The sequence below is a fragment of the Macaca nemestrina genome, chromosome 4, assembly GCF_043159975.1.
Source record: "Macaca nemestrina isolate mMacNem1 chromosome 4, mMacNem.hap1, whole genome shotgun sequence".
Lineage (NCBI taxonomy): Eukaryota > Metazoa > Chordata > Mammalia > Primates > Cercopithecidae > Macaca > Macaca nemestrina.
In genome coordinates, this window is record NC_092128.1 from 53,720,966 (window position 1) to 53,747,341 (window position 26,376).

Consider the following 26,376-nt stretch of genomic DNA (forward strand, 5'->3'; position numbering starts at 1 on the left):
TATTAATTGTTAAATGTTGAGCTTACTGTTTAAAATAATTTTCTGGTCTCTTGCAATAGTGAGAAAACAAAGGGAAAAGATTCCGAGTCATATCAAACTGCAGCTGGGCTGCTCCTCCTTCATTGAAGTGATTAGCAAGAATTATCTGAAACAAAGAATAATTCATTTAATGCTTGTCTTTATTATCACAGCCCAAAGACAGTCTATTCTTACTTACTTCTTGGTAGATGTATACATCCAGCTTCTCTACAAGCATTTGCCAGAAAATTTTAAATAAGGAGAAACAAAGCTGCTGCTCCAACTGAAGTAAATGGTCTCGTAAAGTCAGCAGTAAGGGGCAAGCCGAACTGGACAGGGACATCACTGCCTGCTCTGACTGAGATGGCAAGGACAACCATCTGGAAAAAACACATTTTTACCAAAAAATTTTCATTGGTTTGTATTTTTAAAGTTTTTAAATCATTTTAAATTGGAGGTTCTAGGGCATTTTGGATAAGAAAAAATACACAGTCCAACATTAAAAGCTCTATCAGAAAATAAATGTACCTGTATTTTATATTTTCACTCTCAAATACTCTTTAATATGGGGATATTTTGGAAATATCCCCAAATTTTAATATGGGGATTACCAATACAAAGCAATTACAATTTAAATGTCACTTAATTTTTGCATTTTATGTAGTTTTTGTTTTGTTTTGGTTTTTGGTTTTTTTTTTTTTTGAGACAGAGTCTCACTCTGTTGGCCAGGCTAGAGCCAGAGGGTTCAAGCAATTCTCGTGTCTCAGCCTCCCAAGTAGCTGGGATTACAGGTGCCCAGCACCACGCCCAGCTAATCTTTGTATTTTTAGTAGAGACAGAGTTTCACCACGTTGGCCAGGCTAGTTTCGAATTCCTGCTCTCAAGTGATCTGCCTGCCTTGGCGTCCCAAAGTGCTGGGATTACAGGTGTGAGCCACTGCACCCAACCTGATTTTAGCATTTTAATTAAGACATCAGCTAATATTATGCTCTGATTTTTAGTAAAATCAGGACGAATAACACAAATTTTTGGCACTCTGTGTGGCAGGGACTACACTAGGACAAAAAGATACTGCTTGCTATCAAGGATGAAAGTAACACAGGTGTTCACAGTGAATGGTAGTGGGATAAACCACAACAAAAGTATGCAGAGTACCACAGGTGACTTTACTTTGCAAAATGGGAGACAGGTTAGGCTATTCAACCCCGTATCACACACTATCCTATTAATATATTTACAAACAGCTAAATTATAACCAGTTTATTCTGATTAAGAATGTCAGCGAGCCAGGTGTGATGGCTCACACCTGTAATCCTAGCACATTGGGAGGCCGAGGCAGTGGATTGCCTGAGGTCAGGAGTTGGAGATCAGCCTGCCAAAATGTGAAACCAGGTCTCCACTAAAACTACAAAAATTAGCCGGGTGTGGTGGTGCATGCCTGTAGTCCCAGCTACTTGGGAGGCTGAGGTGGGAAGATCACTTGACCTCTAAGGTGGAGGCTGCAATGAGCCGAGATCATGCAACTGCACTCCAGCCTGGGTGACAGAGTAGGACTGTCTTGAAAAAAAAAAAATGTCCAAGAACATATTTTAGAAAGATTTCCAACAATGAAGTTTAAAGTACATAAGGCCAAACCAGGTTCTATCTAGATACCTTGGAAATCTGACCACATATACCATCTTCAACTTTTACCAAACTGGTATTAAGAGCTGACTTACATAGAGGACATACCTTTCTTTTTTATACAATTTTGCAGCATCTTTAACTTCTCTAAAAACATGGTCTACTTGACGGGTCAACATATCATGCTTTAAACGCTCTAAGAGGTTAATCATGTCATCAAAGACGGAGCTCTCCATAGAGGCTAGCTGTCCCAGCTGCAGTTTACTCAGAGTATTATTCTCTGCAAACACCTCCAGTGCAGCCTGTTGAAGTTGTAGAAAGAACTGAAAGCAAAAACATGTTAACACATTAACATACTTTTTTTTTTAAACAGCTTGAAAGAGAATTCATATATCATACAATTCACCCATTTAAAGTGTATAATTCAGCTGGGCACGGTGGCTCACGCCTGTAATCCCAGTACTTTGGGAGGCCGAGGTGGGTGGATCACCTGAGGTCAGGAGTTCGAAACCAGCCTGGCCAACATTCCAACATTGTGACACCCCATCTCTACTAAAAATACAAAAATTAGCTGGGCATAGTGGCATGTGCCTGTAATCCTAGCTACTCAGGAGGCTGAATTGCGTGAACATGGAGGGCAGAGGTTGCAGTGAGCTGAGATCATGCCTCGGCTAACTGCAACCTCCACCTCTACCTCCTGGGTTCAAGCAATTCTCCTGCCTCAGCCTCCTGAGTACCTGGGATTACAGGTGTGTACCATGACGCCCGGCTAATTTTTTTTTTTTTGTAGTTTTCGTAGAGATGGTGTTTCACCATATTGGTCAGACTGGTCTCAAACTCCTGACCTCATGATCTGCCCACCTCAGCCTCCCAAAGTGCTGGGATTACAGGCATAAGCCACCACGCCCGGCAGTACAAGTTTTTATGTGGACATATGTTTCATTTCTCTTGGTATGTACTGAAGAGTGGAATTGCTGGATCTTATGGTAAGTCTATGTGTTAACAGTCTGAAAGGCTGCGCATGGTACCTCATGCCTGTAGTGCCAGCACTTGACGAGGCTAAGGCCAGAGAATCATTTTATAGTGAGACCTTATCTCTAGAAAAAAAATATTAGCTGAGTGTGGTAGCCACAGACCTGTAGTCCCCGCTACTCAAGAGGCTGAGATGGGAAGATTGCTGGAGTCCAGGAGGCAGAGCTTGCAGTGAGCCGAGATTGGGCCACTGCACTGTAGCCTGGGCGAAAGAACAAGATCTCATCTCAGAAAACAAAAAGACAGTTTGGGCTGGGCGCGGTGGCTCAAGCCTGTAATCCCAGCACTTTGGGAGGCCGAGACGGGCGGATCACGAGGTCAGGAGATCGAGACCATCCTGGCTGACACGGTGAAACCCCGTCTCTACTAAAAAAAAATACAAAAACTTAGCCGGGCGAGGTGGCGGGCGCCTGTAGTCCCAGCTACTCGGGAGGCTGAGGCAGGAGAATGGCGTAAACCCGGGAGGCGGAGCTTGCAGTGAGCTGAGATCTGGCCAGTGCACTCCAGCCTGGGCGACAGAGCGAGACTCCGTCTCAAAAAAAAAAAAAAAAAAAAAAGACAGTTTGAGGAACTGTCATACTGTTTTCCACAGCAACTGTACTGTTACATTCCCACTAGTCAATGTTAAACTGTTTTGAAATGGAACAATCTCAAGACATATTAACCAGAAAAAGCAGAAGAGTCTGCATAGTATGTTACCACATGTTGACATACACACACCAGTATTTATATAAACAGCTTTAGTAATACGTATAAGAAATTGATCAAAGTGATTGGCTTTAGGGAAGATTAGAATTAAGACTTATTTTCACTATATATAGTTTCAATATATACAGTTTTGTGGCTTTTGAATTTCGTATCACATGGATTACATATAGTGAAAAATATTTTTCTCTTTCAACTTCTGTGTATGGTAATCACGAACTTAACAAAAAAAAATGACACTATCAGCCGGGCGTGGTGGCTCATGCCTGTAATCTCAGCACTCTGGGAGGCCGGACAGGTGGATCACCTGAGGTCAGGAGTTCGAGACCAGTCTGGCCAACATAGTGAAACCCCATCTCTACTAAAAATACAAAAATTACCTGGGCATGGTGGCGGGCGCCTATAATCCCAGCTACTCAGGAGGCTGAGACAGGAGAATTGCTTGAACCTAGGAGGCAGAGGTTGCAGTGAGCCAACATCGTGCCACTGTACTCTAGCCTGGGCAACAAGAGCAAAACCCTGTCTCAAAAAACAAAAAAAAATGAAACTATCTACTTGTTTTTTTATTTTTTGAGATGGAGTCTCGCTCTGTCCCTCAGGCTGGAGTGCAATGGCGCGATCTCGGCTCACTGCAACCTCCACCTCCCTGGTTCAAGTGATTCTCCTGCGTTAGTCTCCCGAGTAGCTGGGACTATAGGCGAGTGCCACCACACCTGGCTAATTTTTGTATTTTTAGTAGAGATGGGGATTCACCATGTAGGCCACGCTGATCTCGAACTCCTGACCTCAGGTGATCCGCTCGCTTTGGCTTCCCAAAGTGCTGAAATTACAGGTGTGAGCCACTGTGCCTGGCCTTGTTTTAAATAAAATTAAAAATAATTTTTAAATGACACTATCATTAAGCATTTAAGCATAAAATTAACTATAAAGGTCTGAAATTTTATTTTTCCAAAATACAATTAACAGAGGACTAAATAAATCACCTTGCCAAGGTTATTTTTTTTTAAACTCTGAATAGCATTAGGCCATGAACACAGCATAATAAGCCATATTAAGGTCATCAAACATTTGGCTAGCCTTGATGGCCAGGCACGGTGGCTCACGCCTGTAAACCCAACACTTTGGGAGGCCGGGGAGGCAGATCACTTGAGGTCTGAGGTTTGAGATCAGCCTGACCAACATGGTGAAACCCCATCTCTACTAAAAATACAAAAATTAGTTGGGCATGGTGGCGCACACCTGTAATCCCAGCTACTCGGGAGGCTGAGGCAGGAGAATCACTTGAACCTGGGAGGCAGAAGTTGGAGTGAGCCAAGATCACACCACTGCAATCCAGCCTGGGTGACAAAGTGAGACCCTTTCTCAAAAAAAACAACAAAAACAAAACACATTTGGCTACCCTTGAAATGTTTTCTTAAGAATTTTCAGTTGCTTTTCTTTTAAAGTTCTTGAAATAAAACTACACAAAATTTTAAAAACCAAAAGCCATTTAGAACTCTCCCAAAGATTTCATGGATAACGAACAAACCATAAAATCTTGTGGTTAATTTTTTTTTATACATTTACTATTAAAATTCAGACTACCCAACATGAACTTAGATCATCTCTATCTTTGTCTCCCCCCATCTCCCTCTCTCCTTCCGCCCCCTATCTTTTTGCATGGCAATGTGTCATGGGCATCAACTACTTTTACATGGCCAGCAATTTTTCCCCTTCTTTTAACAGTACCCCAATTTTCCTTTGGGGAACCACTTCTTCCCCAATCTGAGACAATTTAGGTGGTGTCAGCCCTATCCTTTGGTGCCAGGGATGCACACTTAACTTGGTAATACCATGCCCTGCCTGCACTAGTGATTGTTCAGAGATGGACATATGAGAGGCATCTTGGTATTTCTGCTGAAACTATCAGAGAAGCAGCACTCTTCTTTTGAGATTGCAGAAGGACCACATGAGCCTGGAACCACCTGTGGCCACATGTCCACAGCCTGCCTCAGAGCAAAACCAGAAATGGACAACTTTAGAACAGCCACGCCTAATCCTTTCAGAAAGTTAAATTCCTCACCTCCCATATCTCACCCCACACCCCAACTTAGGCCAGTTTGAATCTGGTATCTGTCATCTACAACGGAAAAATTCCTAATTCTGCATGGCTGCTTATTTCAGGCTTGGCACAATCTGGTAACCAGCAGACAGTTATCGGTAGAGAACCTGAAACAAATGGAAAGTGAATCCTGTTCATTCTTTTTCCTTTTTCTAATTACGCAATACAAAGTTTTAATAATTTTTACTTATACAGTATTCACTGGCTGAAGGACTGTGAATATGATTAAAGAATTTTGAGGTTAAGACAGAATTTGCACCATATAGTTTTTTTTTTTTTTGAGACGGAGTTTTGCTCTTGTCGCCCAGGCTGGAGTGCAATGGCGCAATCTTGGCTTACTGCAACCTCCCGGTTCAAGCAATTCTCCTGCCTCAGCCTCCTGAGTAGTAGCTGGGATTACAGGCGCCCGCCACCACGCCTATTTTTTTTTTTTTTTTTTGAGACAGAGTCTTGCTCTGTCACCCAGGCTGGAGTGCAGTGGCACAATCTCGACTCACAGCAACCTCCATCTCCCAAGTTCACGCAATTCTCCTGTCTCAGCCTCCCAAGTAGCTGAGACTACAGGCGCCCACCAGCATGCCTAGCTAATTTTTGTATTTTTAGTACAGATGGGGTTTCACCATCTTGGCCAGGCTGGCCTCGAACTCCTGACCTCAGGTGATCCACCCGCCTGGGCCTCCCAAAGTGCTGGGATTACAGGCATGAGCCACCGCACTTGGTCAGATTTGTACCATAATAACCATGCTAGTACACAATTCATTCACAATTTGAACAATCAACTCTGAAATTTGATTATTTCTCTGCTGACAGAGGACCTAGTTAATTCAGCAGGAGATTATACGTTTTCTAAGGGTAGGGATGATGGCTAATTCATCTTTTTTTTGTGGGAGGAGACAGGGTCTCCGTCTGTTGCCCAGGCTGGAGTACAGTGGTGTGATGAAGGCTCACTGTAGTCTCAACCTCCTGGGCTCAAGCAACCTTCCCACCCCAGCCTCCCAAGTAGCTGGGACCACAGGGCATGCCTGCCATGCCCAGTTAATTTTTTTTTTTTTTTATTTTATGTAGAGACAGGGTCTCCCTATGCTGCCCAGGCTGGTCTCCAACTCCTGGGTTCAAGTGATCCTCCCACCTTAGCCTCCCAAGCAGCTAGGACTGCAGGGGTACACCACCATGCTTGGCTAATTTTTTGTATTTTTTGTAGAGATGAGGTCCCACCATAATGCCCAGGCTGGTCTCAAACTCCTGGGCTTAAGCGATCAGCCCACCTTGGCTCACAGTGTTGGGCTTACAGGTGTGAGACATCGTGCCCAGTCATCTTTCTTAACAGACTATAGCACCAAGTAAAGCAGCTGATGATGTTCTACAAATGATTTCATTGAAGAAAAAATTCTGGCACAAGAGTCAAGAATAACAATTTGTTTCATATTACTAAAAATGCTTAGCAGAAAATGGAGCTGTGGGGGTGCTGAGAGAATACTTACTTAAATTAGAAACACAACACATAAAAATACAAAATGAATGCATGTATGCTGATTAGCTGACTTTATTTTTTTTTTGAGATGGAGTTTCGCTCTTGTTGCCTAGGCTGGAGTGCAATGGCGTATTCTCAGCTCACTGCAACCTCTGCCTCACGGGTTCAAGTGGTTCTCCTGCCTCAGCCTTCTGAGTAGCTGGGGCTACAGGCATGTGCCACCACGCCCGGCTAATTTTTGTATTTTTAGTAGAGACAGGGTTTCACTATGTTGGCCAGGCTGGTCTCGAACTCCTGACCTCAGGTGATCCACACGCTTGGCCTCCCAAAGGGCTGGGATTACAGGCGTGAGCCACCACTCCCAGCCTGATTAGCTGACTTTATAAACAAATTGATCATTACCCTCTATCTTATAATCATACTATGAAATAATTGTTTTATTTTCCTTGCTCAGCAGAATATTATGCACATGGATTTCAGTTAACATCTTTATAGGAAAAAAGCTTTAACTAATTACTAAGTCCCAGAGAGAGTACAGATAAGCATAAACTATGATTGTATTTATCAGGTTTTTATCTTGTTTATATCTATGATTAGTATATTTATTGTATTTATTTTTGCCCCCTATTTATTTGGCTTATTACCCTGGATTTAAAACAAAAACGGTTTTGTTTGGCTTTTTCTTTCACATTAAAATAGGTATTATGAGGAATACATTTCTTCTATACAATGCTTTAGAAGTAACCATACATTTTTGTTCTACATATAACAAAATGTACTATATAGTGCGTTAATTGGCATACTACAATTTTTTTTCCCAAATTCATAATTTAAAATGTCATGTTTTCAAGACTTCCTTCCTAATCCAGGCATTTAATGTTTTCACATGTCCATGTTTGAATATATTTCATTTCTGCTTTTATTTCTTGTTTTATTGCATTAAGATTTGATAACGTACAGAAATTTTAAATTAATTTACCTTGTCCATCTTTGTGACTCATCTGGACACACTTGAAAATTGTGTTTTTCCCTTTTTTTTTTTTTTTTTTTTGAGACGGAGTCTCGCTCTGTCGCCCAGGCTGGAGTGCAGTGGCCGGATCTCAGCTCACTGCAAGCTCCGCCTCCCGGGTTTACGCCATTCTCCTGCCTCAGCCTCCTGAGTAGCTGGGACTACAGGCGCCCGCCACCTCACCTGGCTAGTTTTTTGTATTTTTTAGTAGAGACGGGGTTTCACCGGATTAGCCAGGATGGTCTCGATCTCCTGACCTTGTGATCCACCCGTCTCGGCCTCCCAAAGTGCTGGGATTACAGGCTTGAGCCACCGCGCCCGGCCGTTTTTCCCTATTATACTGTGGAATTTATCACCAACCTTCAGTTAATCAATCTAATTATTTAACTTTACAATTTTTTAATTCTCACTTTACCTATCACATTCTAATAGTATATTTTTGTCTTTAGTGAAAATTGCAGTTGTCTTGTTTACCTTCCTGTTTTCATTTTATGACACAATTTTTTACATTTTTAATATTTCATATTAAAATTTTCATAGTCATCAGATTTATTCAGTACAGTTAGTTTCTTTAGTATTTAATGTCTATTCTACTTTAACGTTTCATGGTCATCCTAGTTCTCTGTTTATGCGTTCTGTCACGAAATTTACTTTATGGGACACCTAAATTGGTATAAACCTAAGTTGATTTTGAACAACGATCCTTTTTTTTTTTTTTTGAGACGGAGTCTCGCTCTGCCGCCCAGGCTGGAGTGCGGTGGCCACATCTCAGCTCACTGGAAGCTCCGCCTCCCGGGTTCACGCCATTCTCCTGCCTCAGCCTCCCGAGCAGCTGGAACTACAGGTGCCCGCCACCTCGCCCAGCTAGTTTTTTTTTTTTTGTATTTTTAGTAGAGACGGGGTTTCGCCATGTTAGCCAGGATGGTCTCGATCTCCTGACCTAGTGATCCGCCCGTCTCGGCCTCCCAAAGTGCTGGGATTACAGGCTTGAGCCACCGCGCCCAGCCGAACAATGATTCTTAACCTAAGGGTACCCTGTTCAAGAAGGGAGTTCTGAAGGTCCTCTGAGATGATGTTAATATCTAAAACATCTAAAAGAATTCATCTGTCTGTGGCGAGGTTATAAAGGCTAATTAGACTTTTGTTTGGAAGCATCTATTGGAAAATCTGGTTACCAAAAGTCCTGACAGCCAGGATATTCCTTGAATTAATAAAAAGAGTAAAAATAAATTACTACTTAATAATTATAGTAAGGCAGATCAAATGTGTCAGTAGGTTTGCTTAATAATAATTAGGCAGACCAAATCATGTCAGAATCTGCATGGAGAAGGGAAGGGTTGGTAGAATCTGGAAGGAAAGGTCTTATGGTATTTGTTAACTGGACCCAAGGTTTTTATTTATGGATTTATTTAAAATATACCCTCCAATAAATCAGTTGATTTTTTCAGATACAATCATAGTGTTTTTTTTTAAAGAGTTCTTACCTTTTAGAGATACATACTAATATATATCTCTATATAAAAATATTACCATGAAATATGATATCTGAGATCTGCTTCAAAATAATTAGGTATGGGGTGGCAGAAGAGAGGTTTAAATAAAACAAAATTGGTGTAAGAAGTTGAGTGAGCCGGACATGGTGGCTCATGCCTGTAATCCCAACACTTTGGGAGGCCGAGGCGGGTGGATCACCTGAGGTCAGGAGTTCAAGACCAGCCTGGCCAACATGGTGAAACCTCGTCTCTACTAAAAAAAAAAAAATTAGCCCGGCGTGGTGGCGAGCACTTGTTATCCCAGCTACTCAGGAGGCTGAGGCAAGTTAATCCCTTGAACCCAGGAGACAGAGGTTGCAGTGAGCTGAGATTGCACCACTGCACTCCAGCCTGGGCAACAAGAGCAAAACTCTGTCTCAAAAAAAAAGAAGCTGAGTGGTCGCCACACTGAAGTTCATTTTCCTGTTCTATTTACTCATGCATATATTTGAAAATATGATACACAAAATGTTAGTTTCTTATTTTTATATTTTCATGTTTTCTAGAGATAGTGTCTCACTATGTTGCGCAGGCTGGTCAAGAATTCCTGGGTTCAAGTGATCGTCCCACCTCAGTCCCAAGTAGCTTGGACTACAGGTATACGTCACCATACCTGGCTAATTTTAAATTATTTTTTATTTTTTGGAGAAATGAGGTCTCCCTATGTTGCCCAGGTTGGTCTCCAACTTCTGGAGTCAAGTATTCTCCCATCTCACCCTCCTAAAGTGCTGGGATTAAGAGCTTGAGCCACTGCACCCAGCCAAATAGATTTTTAATGTATGAAACAATTAAAACTTTAAATGTTTCTTCCTATTTTCATGACTCTTTATAATTTGTCATGTTTTCAAGACATTCAAGAGGTACTAAACGTTATTCTTTTATTTTCCTTAAAGTCCTGGATTGCTTTTGACATCATTATTTAATCTTAGCTTTTCCTGTGACTGCAATTACCACACATGAATATTTCCAAGTATGGTTCACTCTATAAACAATTATTTCATGAAAGGCTTGCTTATCCAATGATTAAAAACATTAAAATATCAGGATTATTTCAGTACTTGAGATTTGATTGAGAAAAATGTGTATTTTAATTGTACCTTCTAATTATGGCACTATGGTTCTGTCTAGCATGTTTATTTTGCTTGCAATAGATTCAACATTTCGAAAAGTATTAATAAAATAGTTTGAGCTAGTAATATATTACTTAATATAAAAGCATATTAACTCACAACATTGTCAGCCCAATCTGCTAGTACTGTTGAGATGTAGTTCACAGCATTAAGAATTGCACAGTATCGAAAGCCAAGGGAAGCTCTAGTCTCTTCTTTCATCACCTGTGTTAATCGTATCCTAAAATCATCTACTAAGTCCTTCTGTAACTCCAGGAACTGTAGCTTTCGGGAAGCTGTGGGAAGATTTTTATACCTGTCTGTGGAAAAAGTTATTAAGACATATGAAGGTTTTGGTACCATCTATGATATACTTACAAGTTTTCCCTACTGTCCTGCTTCAGTGCTTTTGTCAAAAATCAATTAACCAGTCAAGTGCGGATTTACTTCTGAGCTCTCTTAAGGATATGAGTTTCAAAAGTATATGTTTGCCAAAACTCATTCAACAGTACACATAAGATCTGCATATTATAGATCTGTATGTAAAGTACGCCTCAAGTTTTTTTAAAAGGCAAATGAGAAAATTATATATAAAAATGACAGTTTTGGCCAGGTGCGGTGGCTCACACCTGTAATCCCAGCACTTTGGGAGGCCAAGGCAGGTGGATCACCTGAGGTCAGGAGTTCAAGACTAGCCTGGCCAACATGGCGAAACTCCATCTCTACTAAAACTAAAAAAATTAGCCGGGCGGTAGTGGCATGTGCTTGTAATCCCAGCTACTCAGACTCTGAGGCAGGAGAATTGCTTGAACTTGGGAGGTGGAGGTTGCAGTGAGCCAAGATGGCACTACTGCATTCCAGCCTGGGAAACAGAGCGAGACTCTGTCTCAGGAAAAAAAAAAAAAAAAAGACAGTTTGTTCAACAAATAAACAGCTTTTTTAAAAAAAAAAAAAAAAAGAAAGAACTTGGATAAATTAAAAGATACACATTTAAGAATTTACAGGCAGTTGGCCAGGCGCAGTGGCTCACACCTATAATCCCAGCACTTTGGGAGGCCGAGGTGGGCGGATCACGAGGTCAGGAGATCAAGACCATCTTGGCTTGCGACCATCTTGGCTAACACGGTGAAACCCCATCTCTACCAAAAATACAAAAAAATTAACCGGGCGTGGTGGTGGGTGCCTGTAGTACCAGCTACTCAGGAGGCTGAGGCAGGAGAATGGTGTGAATCTGGGAGGCAGAGATTGCAGTGAGCTGGGATCGCGCCACTGCACTCCAGCCTGGGTGACAAGAGTGAAATTCCGTCTTAAAAAAATAATAAAATAAATTTACAATTGACATGAGAGGTCTGAAATTTTCTTTAAAATACTCCAGAAAAAAAAAAAATTGAGGAGTAAAATATAACAGAAAAGTGATAATTGCTTTAAACTTTGGTAATGGGTACCTGAGAGTTCATCATATTATCCTACTTTTGGGTAAGTTTGAAAATTTTCTGAATAAAAAGTTTTTAAGAGACACATGAATTTTCCTTAATTTTTTTGTCTTAGTGTTTTTCATATTTTTCTTATAGTTAAAAATACAGAATTATGGCTGGGCACGGTGGCTCATGCCTGTAATCCCAGCACTTTGGGAGGCCAAGGCAGGTGGATCACAAGGTCAGGAGTTCAAGACCAGCCTGGCTAAGATGGTGAAACCCTGTCTCTACTAAAAATACGAAAATTAGTTGGGCGTGGCTGCAGGCGCCTATAATCCCAGCTACTCGGGAGGCAGAGACAGGAGAATTGATTGAATCCAGGCAGCAGAGGTTGCAGTGAGCCGAGATCACACCACTGCACTCCAGCCTGGTGACAGAGTGAGACTCCGTTTCAAAAAAAAAAAAACAAAACTAATTACTGACTGGGCTGGAATGATACTTCTTCAGGTTATCAGACAAGCCTAAGAAATGGACAGGCTGGTGGTCTATGAAGGTGAAGAGGGCCAAGGATGGTGGCAATGAGGGTCCAGTGGCACCTGGACAACAAGCAGGCCCACAAGGGGGCAGCATGATTGGCTAAAGACCAGTGAGGGCCAGAGGATGCTAGGCTACCCTCCAGCCAGAGAATTCCTGCACTATAACAAAAGTTCCTATTACTACTCCAATCCTTAAAATTACTTCATTATTTTACTCTCTTCTGCAATCTTTGATAAATCAAGATCAAGAAAATATTAAAAATACAGGCCAATCACCATTTACTGAAGACACCTAAAAAGCCCAACAGCAAGACAGTTTGGATTATAAAATTAAATTCTTATTTAATTGTTTTTGTATAATTATTCAGGAAGTTTTCCTTCATGTATACCAATGTTTAAATCCTTAAATTAATAAAAACCCCAAAGTTAGAATATTGTGTTAGCTTTCTACCAATATAGAAACTGAATTTGAAGATAACAACCATCATATAATATTAATTTGCTGAGCCGCTTATTTATTGATTACTTTATTGACGGAGTCTCACTCTGTCACCAAGGCTGGACTGCAGTGACGCGATCGTGGCTCACTGCAACCTCTACCTGCCATGCTCAAACAATCCTCCCACCTCAGCCTACCAAGTAGCTGGGACTACAGGCATGCATCACCACACCTGACTAATTTCTGTACTTTTTGGAAGAGAGCAGGTTTCACCATGTACCCCAGGCTGTTCTCGAACTCCTGGGCTCAAGCAATCTGCCTGCGTCAGCCTCTCAAAGTGCTGGGATTACAGGCATGAGCCACTGCACCCAGTCTACTGAGCTATTTTAAAAAGTACCATGTGAAAACAGTACTTTTAAAACAAAGTCATATCTTAAAAGACTTATACTTACCAGTTATAACCAAGAGTAGAGTCATAAAAGTTTCTGCACAATCTGGAACTTTCATTTCATCCACATCAGTGATATCCTTATATTGCGATACCCAGGCAGCTTCTGATGAAAGCATTGAGTCCATTTTTTGAAGAGCAACTGATAAGCAGACAAAACGATTATGTTGATTAAGTAGTTACAGTCATTCCTAATTATTCAACTTGTAATTTTTTAGGAATGATGGCTTTTCTATAAAAAATAAAGAAACCTATAATCTCCCATTAGTTGTACTAAATTTAACTTAGTTGGCCGGGCGCGGTGGCTCAAGCCTGTAATCCCAGCACTTTGGGAGGCCGAGACGGGCGGATCACAAGGTCAGGAGATCGAGACCATCCTGGCTAACATGGCGAAACCCCGTCTCTACTAAAAACACAAAAAATTAGCCGGGCGAGGTGGCGGCGCCTGTGGTCCCAGCTACTTGGGAGGCTGAGGCAGGAGAATGGCGGGAACCCGGGAGGCGGAGCTTGCAGTGAGCTGAGATCTGGCCACTGCACTCCAGCCTGGGCGACAGAGCGAGACTCCGTCTCAAAAAAAAAAAAAAAAAAACAAAAAAACTTAGTTAATGCTTTAAACAGGATACTTTACTCCCACCCCCAAATTTTGAAAATAGTTATGTTGACTAGATAAGCTACAGTCAGAAAGATTCTATTGGCCAGGCACAGTGGCTCACACCAGTAATCCCAGCACTCTGGGAGGCCAAGGTGGGAGGATTGCTTAAGTCTAGGAGTTCACAACCAGCCTGGGCAACATAGCGAAACCCCATCTCTACAAAAAATACAAAAAGTAGCCAGGCACGGTTTGCATACACCTATAGTCCCAGCTACTGGGGTGGCTGAGGCAGGAGGATCACCTGAGCCCCGGAGGTCGAGGCTGCAGTAAGCCATGATCAGCCCACTCCACTCTAGCCTGGGTGACAAAGTAAGACCCTATCTCAAAAATAAAAAAATAAAAAAACAAAATACTCTTGATACTTTGGGAGGCCAAGGCAGGCAGAATACTTGAAGTCAGGAGTTCCATACCAGCCTGGCCAACATGTTGCAACCCTGTCACTCCTTAAAAATAGAAAAATTAGCCAGGCATGGTAGTGCGTGCCTGTAATCCCAACTACTCAGGAGGCTGAGACAGAAGAATCACTTGAACCCAGGGGGTGGAGATTGCAATGAGCTGAGCTCGAACTACTGCACTTTTATCCTGGGCCACAGAGCAAGAGTCTGTCCCAAAATAAATAAATAAAAACAAAATAAATAAAATGAAAAATTCTATGATAAAATCTATAAAACAATTAAACACCCCACTGGCTTGACTATTCCACTCTAGAAACATGTAGAGTGTAATTCCAGGAAAAATGGAAGTTTCATGTGAAGTAAAGAAAATATTATCGGCCGGGCGCGGTGGCTCAAGCCTATAATCCCAGCACTTTGGGAGGCCGAGACGGGCGGATCACAAGGTCAGGAGATCGAGACCATCCTGGCTAACACGGCAAAACCCCGTCTCTACTAAAAAAAAAAAAAATACAAAAAAACTAGCCGGGCATGATGGCGGGCGCCTGTAGTCCCAGCTACTCGGGAGGCTGAGGCAGGAGAATGGCCTAAACCCGAGAGGCAGAGCTTGCAGTGAGCTGAGATCCGGCCACTGCACTCCAGCCTGGGCAAGAGAGCCAGACTCCGTCTCAAAAAAAAAAAAAAAAAAAAAAAAAAAAGAAAATATTATTTCAGATGGCTCTAGTCCTACTCAGAACTGGAGAAGAAAAGTATTCAAAAATGTATATCCACAGAAACAGACATATCTCCCCACCCTCTGGCCACATCAGCACTTACATTTTCTCTCCACTGTCAACCATCTCTGAAAACAGGTTTCCTCTGACAGAATATGCATACAACTAGCAAAAGCGCCAGGATAGCCATGAACACTGTGTAGCTCCCTCTCAAACAACAGTACTTCATCCACCAAATGACAGAAGAGATTGTCATCATACAGCAGACAAGGAATATCCGTGGCTAACTTCTCAAGAACCAGCATCATAAGGCCCCGAGAAAATTCAAGCTAAAAAAATACACAAACATGAGGTATGTAAATAAAAAGTTATCCATGCACACATACAGTTCTAAAACAGAAACACGACTGAGTCTCTTACCCTTGCATTTACCAAAGAGCCTACTTTGTCTAATATTGGCTGAATCTTTTCATCCAAAAATTGAGTATGGTTTCCAATCCACATAAGTACTTGAGCCAAGTACCATTCTGGCTAAGGAAGGAGGAAAATAGTTTGAATTCGTAAGTCATTCCAATTAGAAAGTTACAATTACATGAGTCTATTTAATTGTATATGCACAACACTTACAAAATTAGTTGAAAATTCCTGTATGTAAGAGCACAATTTCTACTCTGAATTTTAAACTACTGAAAGGCTTAATAATCAAATGTTTGCCAATGTACTCCCAACAAATTTCAATAATGTGACTTAAGTCAATAAACTCATAAATTTACAACGCCATATATATTTAAAACCTAACACTTCGGCCGGGCGCGGTGGCTCAAGCCTGTAATCCCAGCACTTTGGGAGGCCAAGACGGGCAGATCACGAGGTCAGGAGATCGAGACCATCCTGGCTAACACAGTGAAACCCCGTCTCTACTAAAAATACAAAAAACTAGCCGGGCGAGGTGGCGGGCGCCTGTAGTCCCAGCTACTCAGGAGGCTGAGGCAGGAGAATGGCATAAACCCAGGAGGCGGTGCTTGCAGTGAGCTGAGATCCAGCCACTGCGCTCCAGCCTGGGCGACAGAGCAAGACTCCGTCTCAAAAAAAAAAAAAAAAAAAAACCTAACAAACACTTCAATAATATGTAAAATCATGAGTATTACAAAGAACTAATGGCCTATAAATTATTTTTTGAAATAGCATTTGAAAATAATTTCAATATTATTTTCTTATGGTTTTTATTTTCAAAAAGTAAATTAAGAAAAAATCTGCTAGTCTGCATTACAAAAACTACATGTTTTATACAGGTTTAAGGGCAGAAATACCAAGTGCATGCCAGGCGCGGTGGCTCACGCCTGTAATTCCAGCACTTTGGGAGGCTGAGGTAGGTGGATCACCTAAGGTCAGAAGTTCCAGACCAGCCTGACAAATATGGTGAAACACATCTCTACTAAAATTACAAAAATTAGCCCAGCATGGTGGCATGTGCCTGTAGTCCCAGCTACTTGGGAGGCTGAGGCAGGAGAATTGCTTGAACCTGGGAGGTGGAGACTGCAGTGAGCTGAGATCACGCCACTGCACTCCAGCCTGGGCGACAGAGACTCCGACTCAAAAAAAAAAAAAAAAAAAAAGAAATACCAAGTGCTTAATATTTGCTTTGCTTTTTTATTTGTTTTGCAATGATAATTCAGCAACATCTGATGCCCAAGAGCAGAAATACCATATTTTCCTACAGTATATGAACACAACTCCTCAATTGTATGTATGAAGAGCAGTGACAAAACAGGAATTTAGCCCTTTAGAAAAAGAAATGTGAAGAGTCAGATTTTAACTTAAACCAGCAAAAGTATAGAAACTCTAACATTTGTTACTAATAAAAACCAAGGACAAGAGCTGGCAAAACACACCTTGCTTAACACATTAGTCTGCCGGTTCCCTCTGAAGTGATACCTGAACCTCTTCTGAAGAGGAGTCAGCATAATCTGGACGGGCAGGATGACAGAAGGGGAGGCAGGAAGAGAGTATTTTTCTGGAAGTTGCTTTGGCTCAGTAAGTAATTCATCTCTGACATAATCAAGTCAAGGAAAAAGAATCAAAAGCATACCTAATATCCACACACACATATGTATGTATACATACACAATAAATTTTTTCAACAAATGTATCAGATACTCAGTAGAGTTAATTATGATGCAAATAATATGTAATATAACTTTATATTGAATTTACATTCAGTTAAAATGCACAAAAAGCCAGGCATGATGATAGTGACTCATGCCTGTAATACCAGCACTTTGGGAGGCTGAAGTAGGCGAATCACTTGGGCCCCTTCACAGGAATCTGAGACGTGCCTGGGCAATAGGCAAAACCCTGTCTCTACAAAAATTAGCTGGGCATGGTGGCACTTGCCTGTAGTCCCAGTTACTCAGGAAGAAGAGGTGGGAGAATCAATTGAGCCTGGGTGGTCAAGGCTGCAGTGAGCCGTGACTGCACCACTGCACTTCAGCCTGGGTGACAAAGTGAGACCATGTCTTTAACGAAAGCACACAAATGGGCCAGGTACGGCCAGGCGCAGTGGCTCATGCCTATAATCCCAGCACTTAGGGAGGCTGAGGCGGGCGGATCACAAGGTCAGGAGATCGAGACCATCCTGGCTAACACAGTGAAACCCTGATTCTACTAAAAATAAAAAAAATTAGCCGGGCATTGTGGCGGGTACCTGTAGTTCCAGCCACTCGGGAGGCTGAGGCAGGAGAATGGCGTGAACCCAGAAAGCGGAGCTTGCAGTAAGCTGAGATCGCACCACTGCACTCCAGCCTGGGCGACAGAGCAAGACTCTGTATCCAAAAAAAAAAAAAAGGGCCAGGTGCAGTGGTTCTCACCTGTAATCCCAGCACTTTGGGAGGGTGAGGCGGGTGGATCACCTGAGGTCAGGAGTTCAAGGCCAGCCTGACCAACATGGAAAAACCCTGTCTCTACTAAAAATACAAAATTAGCCAGGCATGGTGGGACAAGCCTGTAATCCCAGCTACTCAGGAGGCTGAGGCAGAAGAATCACTTGAACCTGGGAGGTGGAGGTTGCAGTGAGCCAAGATCACACCACTTCATTCCAGCCTGGGCAACAAGAGCGAAACTCCATCTCCAAAAAAAAAAAAAAAAAAAAAAAAGCACAAAAATGGTATCAGAATTAATCTATAAATCTTTCCTAAAATAGTAACAAAAAAATTCAAGTATCATTTGATTAAATTCACGCTATGTTACTAAGGTTTCCTCCCAATTGCCCATTTGTTCTATTGCCCCAAGAGACCTTTTTGTGCTATGAACTAGGATCAGTCATGTATCTCGGAACTCTTCCTTACAGCCCTCACACCCACACGCAATTCACTTTGCAAGAGTATAGTCCACCACTCAGTGGACACTTACAGACCAAGTCCAAACACAGGATTCTTATTTGGCTTTCTTGGCCACTTTGAAAAAGTTTTACTCTCCAGCCACAAACCCATTCTAGAAAAAAGAAATTTTAGTAAGTTTTCAACTGCAACAAAGATACGAGGTTTGTAGTTTCAAAAGCTGACAAAACAGTGTCTCCAGGTAACTGTACATCTCCGGGGCACTGGCAGGTCGACTTAAGCCAACAGTTTGTGATTGAGGGGGTGCAATGAATGGCCAATGAAGCTGTGCTAAAATTTCCTCAAAATCACTGCAATAGAAAAGCAACACATACATTTCAGTACATCACCAAACGATCACCAAATACCCATCGGAAAGCAATTACCACAAAATATGGGTAAATTCCCTACCTTGTAAGCTTGTCCTTGAGAATTTTATGCCAGAATTTAACTGTGGCTCTCATGAAACCAAGAAGATGAGTACAGGATGATTCCTGAAGCTTGATGTCAAGTTCTGCCATAGACACTAGAGTGGAGGCTGCCTCCGGTACATTATTGGTCATCAGATATTGCTGAATGTTGTCACTGTAAACAAAGTAAAGCAATTTTTTTTTCTTTTGAGACAAAGAGTCTCACTCTGTTGCCCAGGCTGGAGTGCAGTGGGAAGATCTTGGCTCAATGCAACTTCTGTCTCCTGGGTTCAAACAAGCCTCAGCCTCCACAGTAGCTAGGATTACAGGTATGCACCCCCACGCCTGGCTAACATTTTTGTATTTTTAGTAGAGACAGGGTTTCACTGTGTTGGCCAAGCTGGTCTTGAACTCCTGACCTCAAATGATCCACCTGCCTCGGCCTCCCAAAGTGCTGAGATTACAGACGTGAGTTACCGTGCCCAGCCTAAAGCAAATTTAAAGAACAGATTGCTCAGAATAATTTTAAATTTGGAAAAAGTGCTTTTTCTTCATGTTTTATATAAAGTTACATCCAAGGGAGAATGAAGTACCACCCTGAGGTAGCCTTTGTTTTTTAACAAAGCAACACCCTTAGGCCTTTTACCAAGGCCTCCCCAGGAGCCTATAGTCCTCTACTACTTCTGCATTCTTCTATGAGCAGCAGCCTCAGCCTATGTTCAGGACACCTCCCGGGACCTTTCCCTTCCTACTCCTCCTGAAAGCCCTGTTTTGTGTCACCCTTCATTTCTGACAAATACGCCTTTTACAGAAGTCTTCAGTATCTTAATCCAAGGGAATAATGTGGTAGCATCTGGTAAGGTCAAGTATGATGGTCTTCAATTGTTACCAACTTTGCCCAGCTGAACTTGATTTCCCACTTCAAAGAAATATAATTCCAGGTAGGGCATGGTGGCTCACCCCTGTAATCCCAGCACTTCGGGAGGCCGAGGCAGGCGGATCACGAGGTCAAGAGATCGAGACCATCCTGGCCAACATGGTAAAACCCCATCTCTACTAAAAATACAAAAATTAGCTGGGCATGGTGGCACATGCCTGTAATCCTAGCTACTCGGGAGGCTGAGGCAGGAGAATTGCTTGAACCCGGGAGGCGGAGGTTGCAGTGAACCAAGATGGCGCCACTGCACTCCAGCCTGGCAACAGAGTGATACTCCGTCTCAAAAAAAAAAAAAAGAAAAAAAGAAAGAAAAAGAGGCCGGGGGCAATGGCGCATGCCTGTAATCCCAGCACTTTGGGAGGCCAAGATGAGTGGATCACCTGAGGTCAGGAGTTTGAGACCAGCCTGGCCAACTTGGTGAACCTCCACCCCCGTCTCTACTAAAAATATAAAAACTAGCCGGGCGTGGTGGTGGGCATCTGTAATCCCAGCTACTCGGGAGGCTGAGGCAGGAGAATTGCTTGAACCCAGAAGACAGAGGTTGCAGTGAGCTGACACGGTGCCACTGCACTCCAGCCTCAGCGACAGAGTGAGACTCCATCTCAAAAAAAAAAAAAAAAAAAAGAAATACACAAATATTACAGAAGAATTTCAAATGTACAAACACAGAATATAAGAGTACTGCTTTTTTTTTTTTTTTTTTTTTTGAGACAGTCTCACTCTGTCACCTAGGCTGCAGTGCAGTGGTACAATCACAGAGTATGGGTCCTCACCACCAAGCCTGGCTAATTTTTTTTTTCTTTTTTGAGACGGAGTCTGGCTCTGTCGCCCAGGCTGGAGTGCAGTGGCTGGATCTCAGCTCACTGCAAGCTCCGCCTCCGAGGTTCACGCCCTTCTCCTGCCTCAGCCTCCCGAGTAGCTGGGACTACAGGCGCCCGCCACCACACCCGGCTAATTTGTTTTTTGTATTTTTAGTAGAGACGGGGTTTCACCGTGTTAGCCAGAATGGTCTCCATCTCCTGACCTTGTGATCCACCCGCCTTCGCCTCCCAAAGTGCTAGGATTACAGGCGTGAGCTACCACGCCCGGCCTTTTTTTTTTTTTTTTCTTTTAACAGAGATGGGTTTTTGCCATGTTGCCCACACTGGTCATGAAATTCAGAGCTCAAGCGATCTGCCCACCTCAGCCTCTCAAAGTACTAGGACTATAGGCATGAGCCACCATGCCTGGCAGGAGTACCGCTTTCAAGGAAGGAATGAAATAGATTTCCTCACAACACTAAAGCATGAATGACATTTACAGCATAGGAAAAGCTAGAGAAACAAGGTTCACTCAGAGTGATAGTGCTATGCTATAGTATCCAAAAAACAGCTAATATAAGGATGCTAATTCTAGCAAGAAGGAACTACTTTAAAAAAAGGACGATGTACATCAGAATAAAAACAGGCCATTATAAAGAAATTTAGAGATGAGAAAAATCCCAGAAGCTCTAAAGGAAAGCTGGAAATGAAGATATCATCATAAAAGACCTCAGGGAAATAGCACAGTATTAAAGAGAGAAAAATAACTGTGCTCTACCTGCTTATGAATTTGATCCCTATTTCTAATACAAATCCCTCGGCATATCTCCCTTATAAACAATTCAACTACCTGAAAAGTTTATCAAGGCCAGGTGCAGTGGCTCACGCCTGTAATCCCAGCACTTTTGGAGGCCAAGGCAAGCATATCACTTGAGGTCAGGAGTTCGAGACCAGCCTAGCCAACATGGTGAAACCCTATCTCTACTAAAAATACAAAAATTAGCCAGGCGTGATGGCATATGCCTGTAGTCCCACCTACTCGGGAGGCCGAGGCAGGAGAGTCGCTTGAACCCGGGAGGCAGAGGTTGCAATGAGCTGAGATTGTGCCACTGCACTCTAGCCTGTGCGACAGAGGAAGATTACGTCTCAGAAAAAAAAAAATAATAATAAGATAAATAAAATAATTTTTTAAAACAGAAGAAAAAAGAAAAGGTTATCAATAACCATACCCCTATTTTAGTTAATCTATTACTCTGGCTACTACAAGAATGAGGATTTCAAATAACGTATTTTACTTAATAAAGTTATTAACATTGCCCCTTGCTGGTATTTCCTTTCTGAGGGACAAGGAGAAATGCAGTAAAATAAAGCAAGGTTTAAAATTCCTTCACTGCAAATAATTTACCTAAACAAGAATGAGATGCTCTAAAAAGTAAGCTTTTTAATCAATTTCTGGAATCAACACTACAATCTTAGGCATATCACTTTATATGTAAAACCCCTCCTATATGCAAAACAAAGGTTTTTTTTTTTTTTGAGACGGAGTTTCACTCTTGCTGCCCAGGCTGGAGTGCAATGGTGCAATCTCAGCTCTCTGCAACCTCTGCCTCCCGAGTTCAAGCAATTCCCCTGCCTCAGCCTCCTGAGTAGCTGGGATTACAGGCGTGCGCCACCATGCCTGGCTAATTTTTTTTTTTTTTAATTTTTAGTAGAGACAAGGTTTCACCATGTTGGTCAGGCTGGTCTCCAACTCCTGACCTCATGATCTGCCCACCTCGGCCTCCCAAAGTGCTGGGATTACAGGTGCGAGCCACCCAACCCAGCCTAAAAACAAAGATTTCTATATTACACTGATGGGTAAATTTTTTTTAATTTTGGGAAATATATGCAAGAAAAAGAAATACATAACATATCCATAACAAAATAATATTAGGTTTATTAACTATGATACATTTGAAACAGGACATTAAGACTCTTGGATGACTTTTCTCCCTTAGGTTTTCCAGGTAACATTAATGGTTGCTGACAGCTGCACAGCAAGTACTAGTTAAAACAACACAAGGATGGGGGGACCTTATCATCTACTAATCTAGGTGGAAATGCTACTTCAGGTTGTTTGAAAGGCAAAACTAGATACAGCTAACCACCAGTGATAGGTGCTCAACTCAACAAGAACTAAGGTCAAGCCTTACTTCCTTTTTTGTTTTTCCCACCCAGAGGTAGCAGAACTCTTATTCATCCAAGAATACTGTGTAGCTCTTATGATTCCCACTGAAAAAATTCAAATTATAAAGAAAGCAATTCATTTCATTAACTGACCAGTTCTAAAAATTAAATAGGAATACCTATTACCAAACTGTGTGTTTTATTAATTCGGCATTACAAAGAATAGTTTTTATCATGTATTCATAATCCAACTGTAAGACTTAAAAGTTTGGTTGGGCACGGTAGCTCACGCCTGTAATCCCAGCACTTTGGGAGGCTGACGCTGGCAGATTGCGAGGTCAGGAGATCGAGATCATCCTGGCTAACACGATGAAACCCCGTCTCTACTAAAAATGAAAAAAAAAAAAAAAAATTAGCCAGGCATGGTGGCGGGCGCCTGCAGTCCCAGCTACTCAGGAGGCTGAGGCAGGAGAATGGCGTGAATCCAGGAGGTGAAGTTTGCAGTGAGCCAAGATGGCACCACTGCACTCCAGCCTGGGTGACAGAGCGAGACTCCATTTCAAAAAAAAAAAAAAAAAAGACTTAAAAGTGTAACGTGGCCGGGCGCGGTGGCTCAAGCCTGTAATCCCAGCACTTTGGGAGGCCGAGACGGGCGGATCACGAGGTCAGGAGATCGAGACCATCCTGGCTAACACGGTGAAACCCTGTCTCTACTAAAAAATACAAAAAAACTAGCCGGGTGAGGTGGCGGGCGCCTGTAGTCCCAGCTACTCGGGAGGCTGAGGCAGGAGAATGGCATGAACCCGGGAGGCGGAGCTTGCAGTGAGCTGAGATCCGGCCACAGCACTCCAGCCTGGGTGACAGAGTGAGACTCCGTCTCAAAAAAAAAAAAAAAAAAAAGTGTAACGTACTTACATTACCTTCTTTCAAATGCTAATTAAACTCCCTGAAAAGTTTATGTTCACTCACAATAAAAGAAAAGAATCATTATCATAACGCTATTTTCATAACAACTGGTAAAATTATATTATTATAATCTTTAACTCAATTATTTAATGGCACATGTGTACTCTCTAAGACAGAAGCCCCAAAGGAAAATAGTAATTACGAGAACAAAGAGGCCCATTTTACCTTAGTTCTTCAATCTGTGAAATCCATTTAAGGTAAGCAAGATGACGTTCGATCTCTTCAATTTGGCTAATCATGGCTCCAAGATCGTCCATCCAGGGTTGTGCAGTCAGCAAATGACTGTTAATGGCGCTGAAGAGATGAGTTTCCTGCTCCAGAAACTGATTAAGAAATCGCTTTGATTCTTCTGCATTTTTTAAGGCACTTTGAATTCTTTTAGGAATTTCTGATGAAATTGTAAGTACCTGACCACAATTTTTAAAAAGAAAGAAAGAATAGCAGCAATCAGATAAAATTTTCATAATTTTTTTTTTTTTTGAGAGGGGATCTCACTCTGTTGCCCAGGCTGGAGTGCAGTGGTGCCATCATAGCTCACTGCAGCCTTGATTGCCTGGGCTCAAACAATCCTCCCACCTCAACCTCCCCAGTAGATGGGACTACATGTATACACCACTACACCTGGCTTTTCTTTTTTTTTTTTTTCTTTAAATAGAAACAAAGTCTCACTATGTTGCCCAGTCTGTACGTAACCTTTTTTATTAGTTCATTCCCTTCAAAATACACATTTGTTGTAACAGAACTGAAAATCATCCATCAACACCTTCAAAAAAAAAGTTTGATTTCTTCATCCTGTACCAATCAAACCCAAACATAAAATGCTGTTTTATACACATATAAATATCAGGAAGAAGTATGCCTTTGTGTTGAAAACAATAAGTGAAACAAAAAAATAAAAATAAAATTAAAAATATATGCATACATACATGTATAGGAAGGGACCTAATACACTGGCCTCCAGTAAGCATCTAGAGGTCTGCCTCCATAGGCTCAGCAGAGGATCCAGCTAGAGAAAACTTACTTTATTTTATTTTTTGAGACAGAGTCTCGCTCTGTCACCCAGGCTGGAGTTCAGTGGCATGATCTCAGTTCACTGCAACCTCCGCCTCCCAGGTTCAAGTGATTCTCCTGCCTCAGCCTCCTAAGTAGCAGGAATTATAGGCGTGTGCCATCACGCTCGGCTAATTTTTGTATTTTTAGCAGAGACAGGGTTTCACCATGTTGGTCAGGCTGGTCTCAAACTCCTGACCTCGTGATCTGCCCACCCCAGCCTCCCAAAGTGCTGAGATTACAGGCATGAGCCACCGCGCCCAGCTGAGAAAATTTATTAATACATGCTCTACCTACTAAATATTTTCCTTCAAAGCAAACCAAGGGCTGGGCATGGTGGCTCACGCCTGTAATCCCAGCACTTTGGGAGGCCGAGACGGGCGGATCATCTGAGGTCAGGAGTTTGAGACCAGCCTGGCCAAGATGGTGAAACCCCATCTCTACTAAAAATACAAAAACTAGCCAGGCGTGGTGACACACACCTGTAACCTCAGCTACTAGAGAGGCTAAGGCAGGAGAATCACTTGAACCGGGAGGAGGTGGTTGCAGTGAGCCGAGACTGCACCACCACACTCCATCCAGCCTGGGTGTCTGTCACTCTGAGCGAGACTCCTCAAAGAAAAAACAAAAACAAAAACACTGCAGACCAGGCACGGAGGCTTACGCCTGTAATCCCAGCACTTTGGGAGGCCAAGGTGGGTGGATCACAAGGTCAGGATTTCAAGACCAGCCTGGCCAAGATGGGCAAATCTTGTCTCTACTAAAAAATAAAAAAAAAAAAATTAGCTGAGCATGGTGGCACACGACTGTAATCCCAGCTATTTGGGAGGCTGAGGCAGAGAATTTCTTAAACCCAGGAGGCAGAGGTTGCAGTGGGCTGAGATTGCATCACTGCCCTCCAGCCTGAGTAACAGAGCGAGACTCCATCTCAAAAAAAAATGGAAACAAAGATCTCATTCTAACAGGCTGGGCATCTATATTTTGCCAACACCCCCAGGTGATTCTGAATTAAGGCCAGGCTAAGAACCACTGACTTGATGAGACGATATCCAGGCAATGCCTTTAGAAATGGCATTTACTGGCCAGGTGCGGTGGCTCACGCCTGTAATCCCAGCACTTTGGGAGGCCGAGGCGGGCAAGTCACTGGAGGTCAGAAGTTCGAGACCAGCTGGGCCAACATGGTGAAACCCTGTCTCTACTGAAAATACAAAAATTCGGCCAGGCACAGTGTTTCATGCCTGTAATCCTAGCACTTTGGGAAGCAAAAGCTGGTGGATTACTTGAGGTAAGTAGTTTGAGACCAGCCTTGCCAAAATGGTGAAACCCTGTCTCTACTAAAAATAAAAAAACTAGCCGGGTGTGGTAGCACACGCCTGTAATCCCAGCTACTCAGGAGGCTAAGGCAGGAGAATTGGTAAACCCAGGAGGCGGAGGTTGGTGAGCTGAGATCCCGCCACTGCACTCCAGCCTGGGTGACA

The 26,376-nt window shown here is 42.5% G+C and overlaps 1 protein-coding gene across 1 annotated transcript in view; it reads right to left on the reverse strand.

Moving 5' to 3' along the window:
* LOC105475889 (RAD50 interactor 1) overlaps positions 1 to 26,376 on the reverse strand; it is a 37,704-nt gene that overhangs the window by 2,339 nt on the left and 8,989 nt on the right. Inside the window, 11 exon segments of the mRNA XM_071094710.1 lie at positions 27 to 145; positions 218 to 398; positions 1,750 to 1,964; positions 10,721 to 10,920; positions 13,443 to 13,580; positions 15,299 to 15,524; positions 15,616 to 15,726; positions 17,088 to 17,244; positions 18,731 to 18,880; positions 18,981 to 19,154; positions 24,014 to 24,255. Of these exon segments, the coding sequence (XP_070950811.1) occupies positions 27 to 145; positions 218 to 398; positions 1,750 to 1,964; positions 10,721 to 10,920; positions 13,443 to 13,580; positions 15,299 to 15,524; positions 15,616 to 15,726; positions 17,088 to 17,244; positions 18,731 to 18,880; positions 18,981 to 19,154; positions 24,014 to 24,255 (1,913 nt within the window).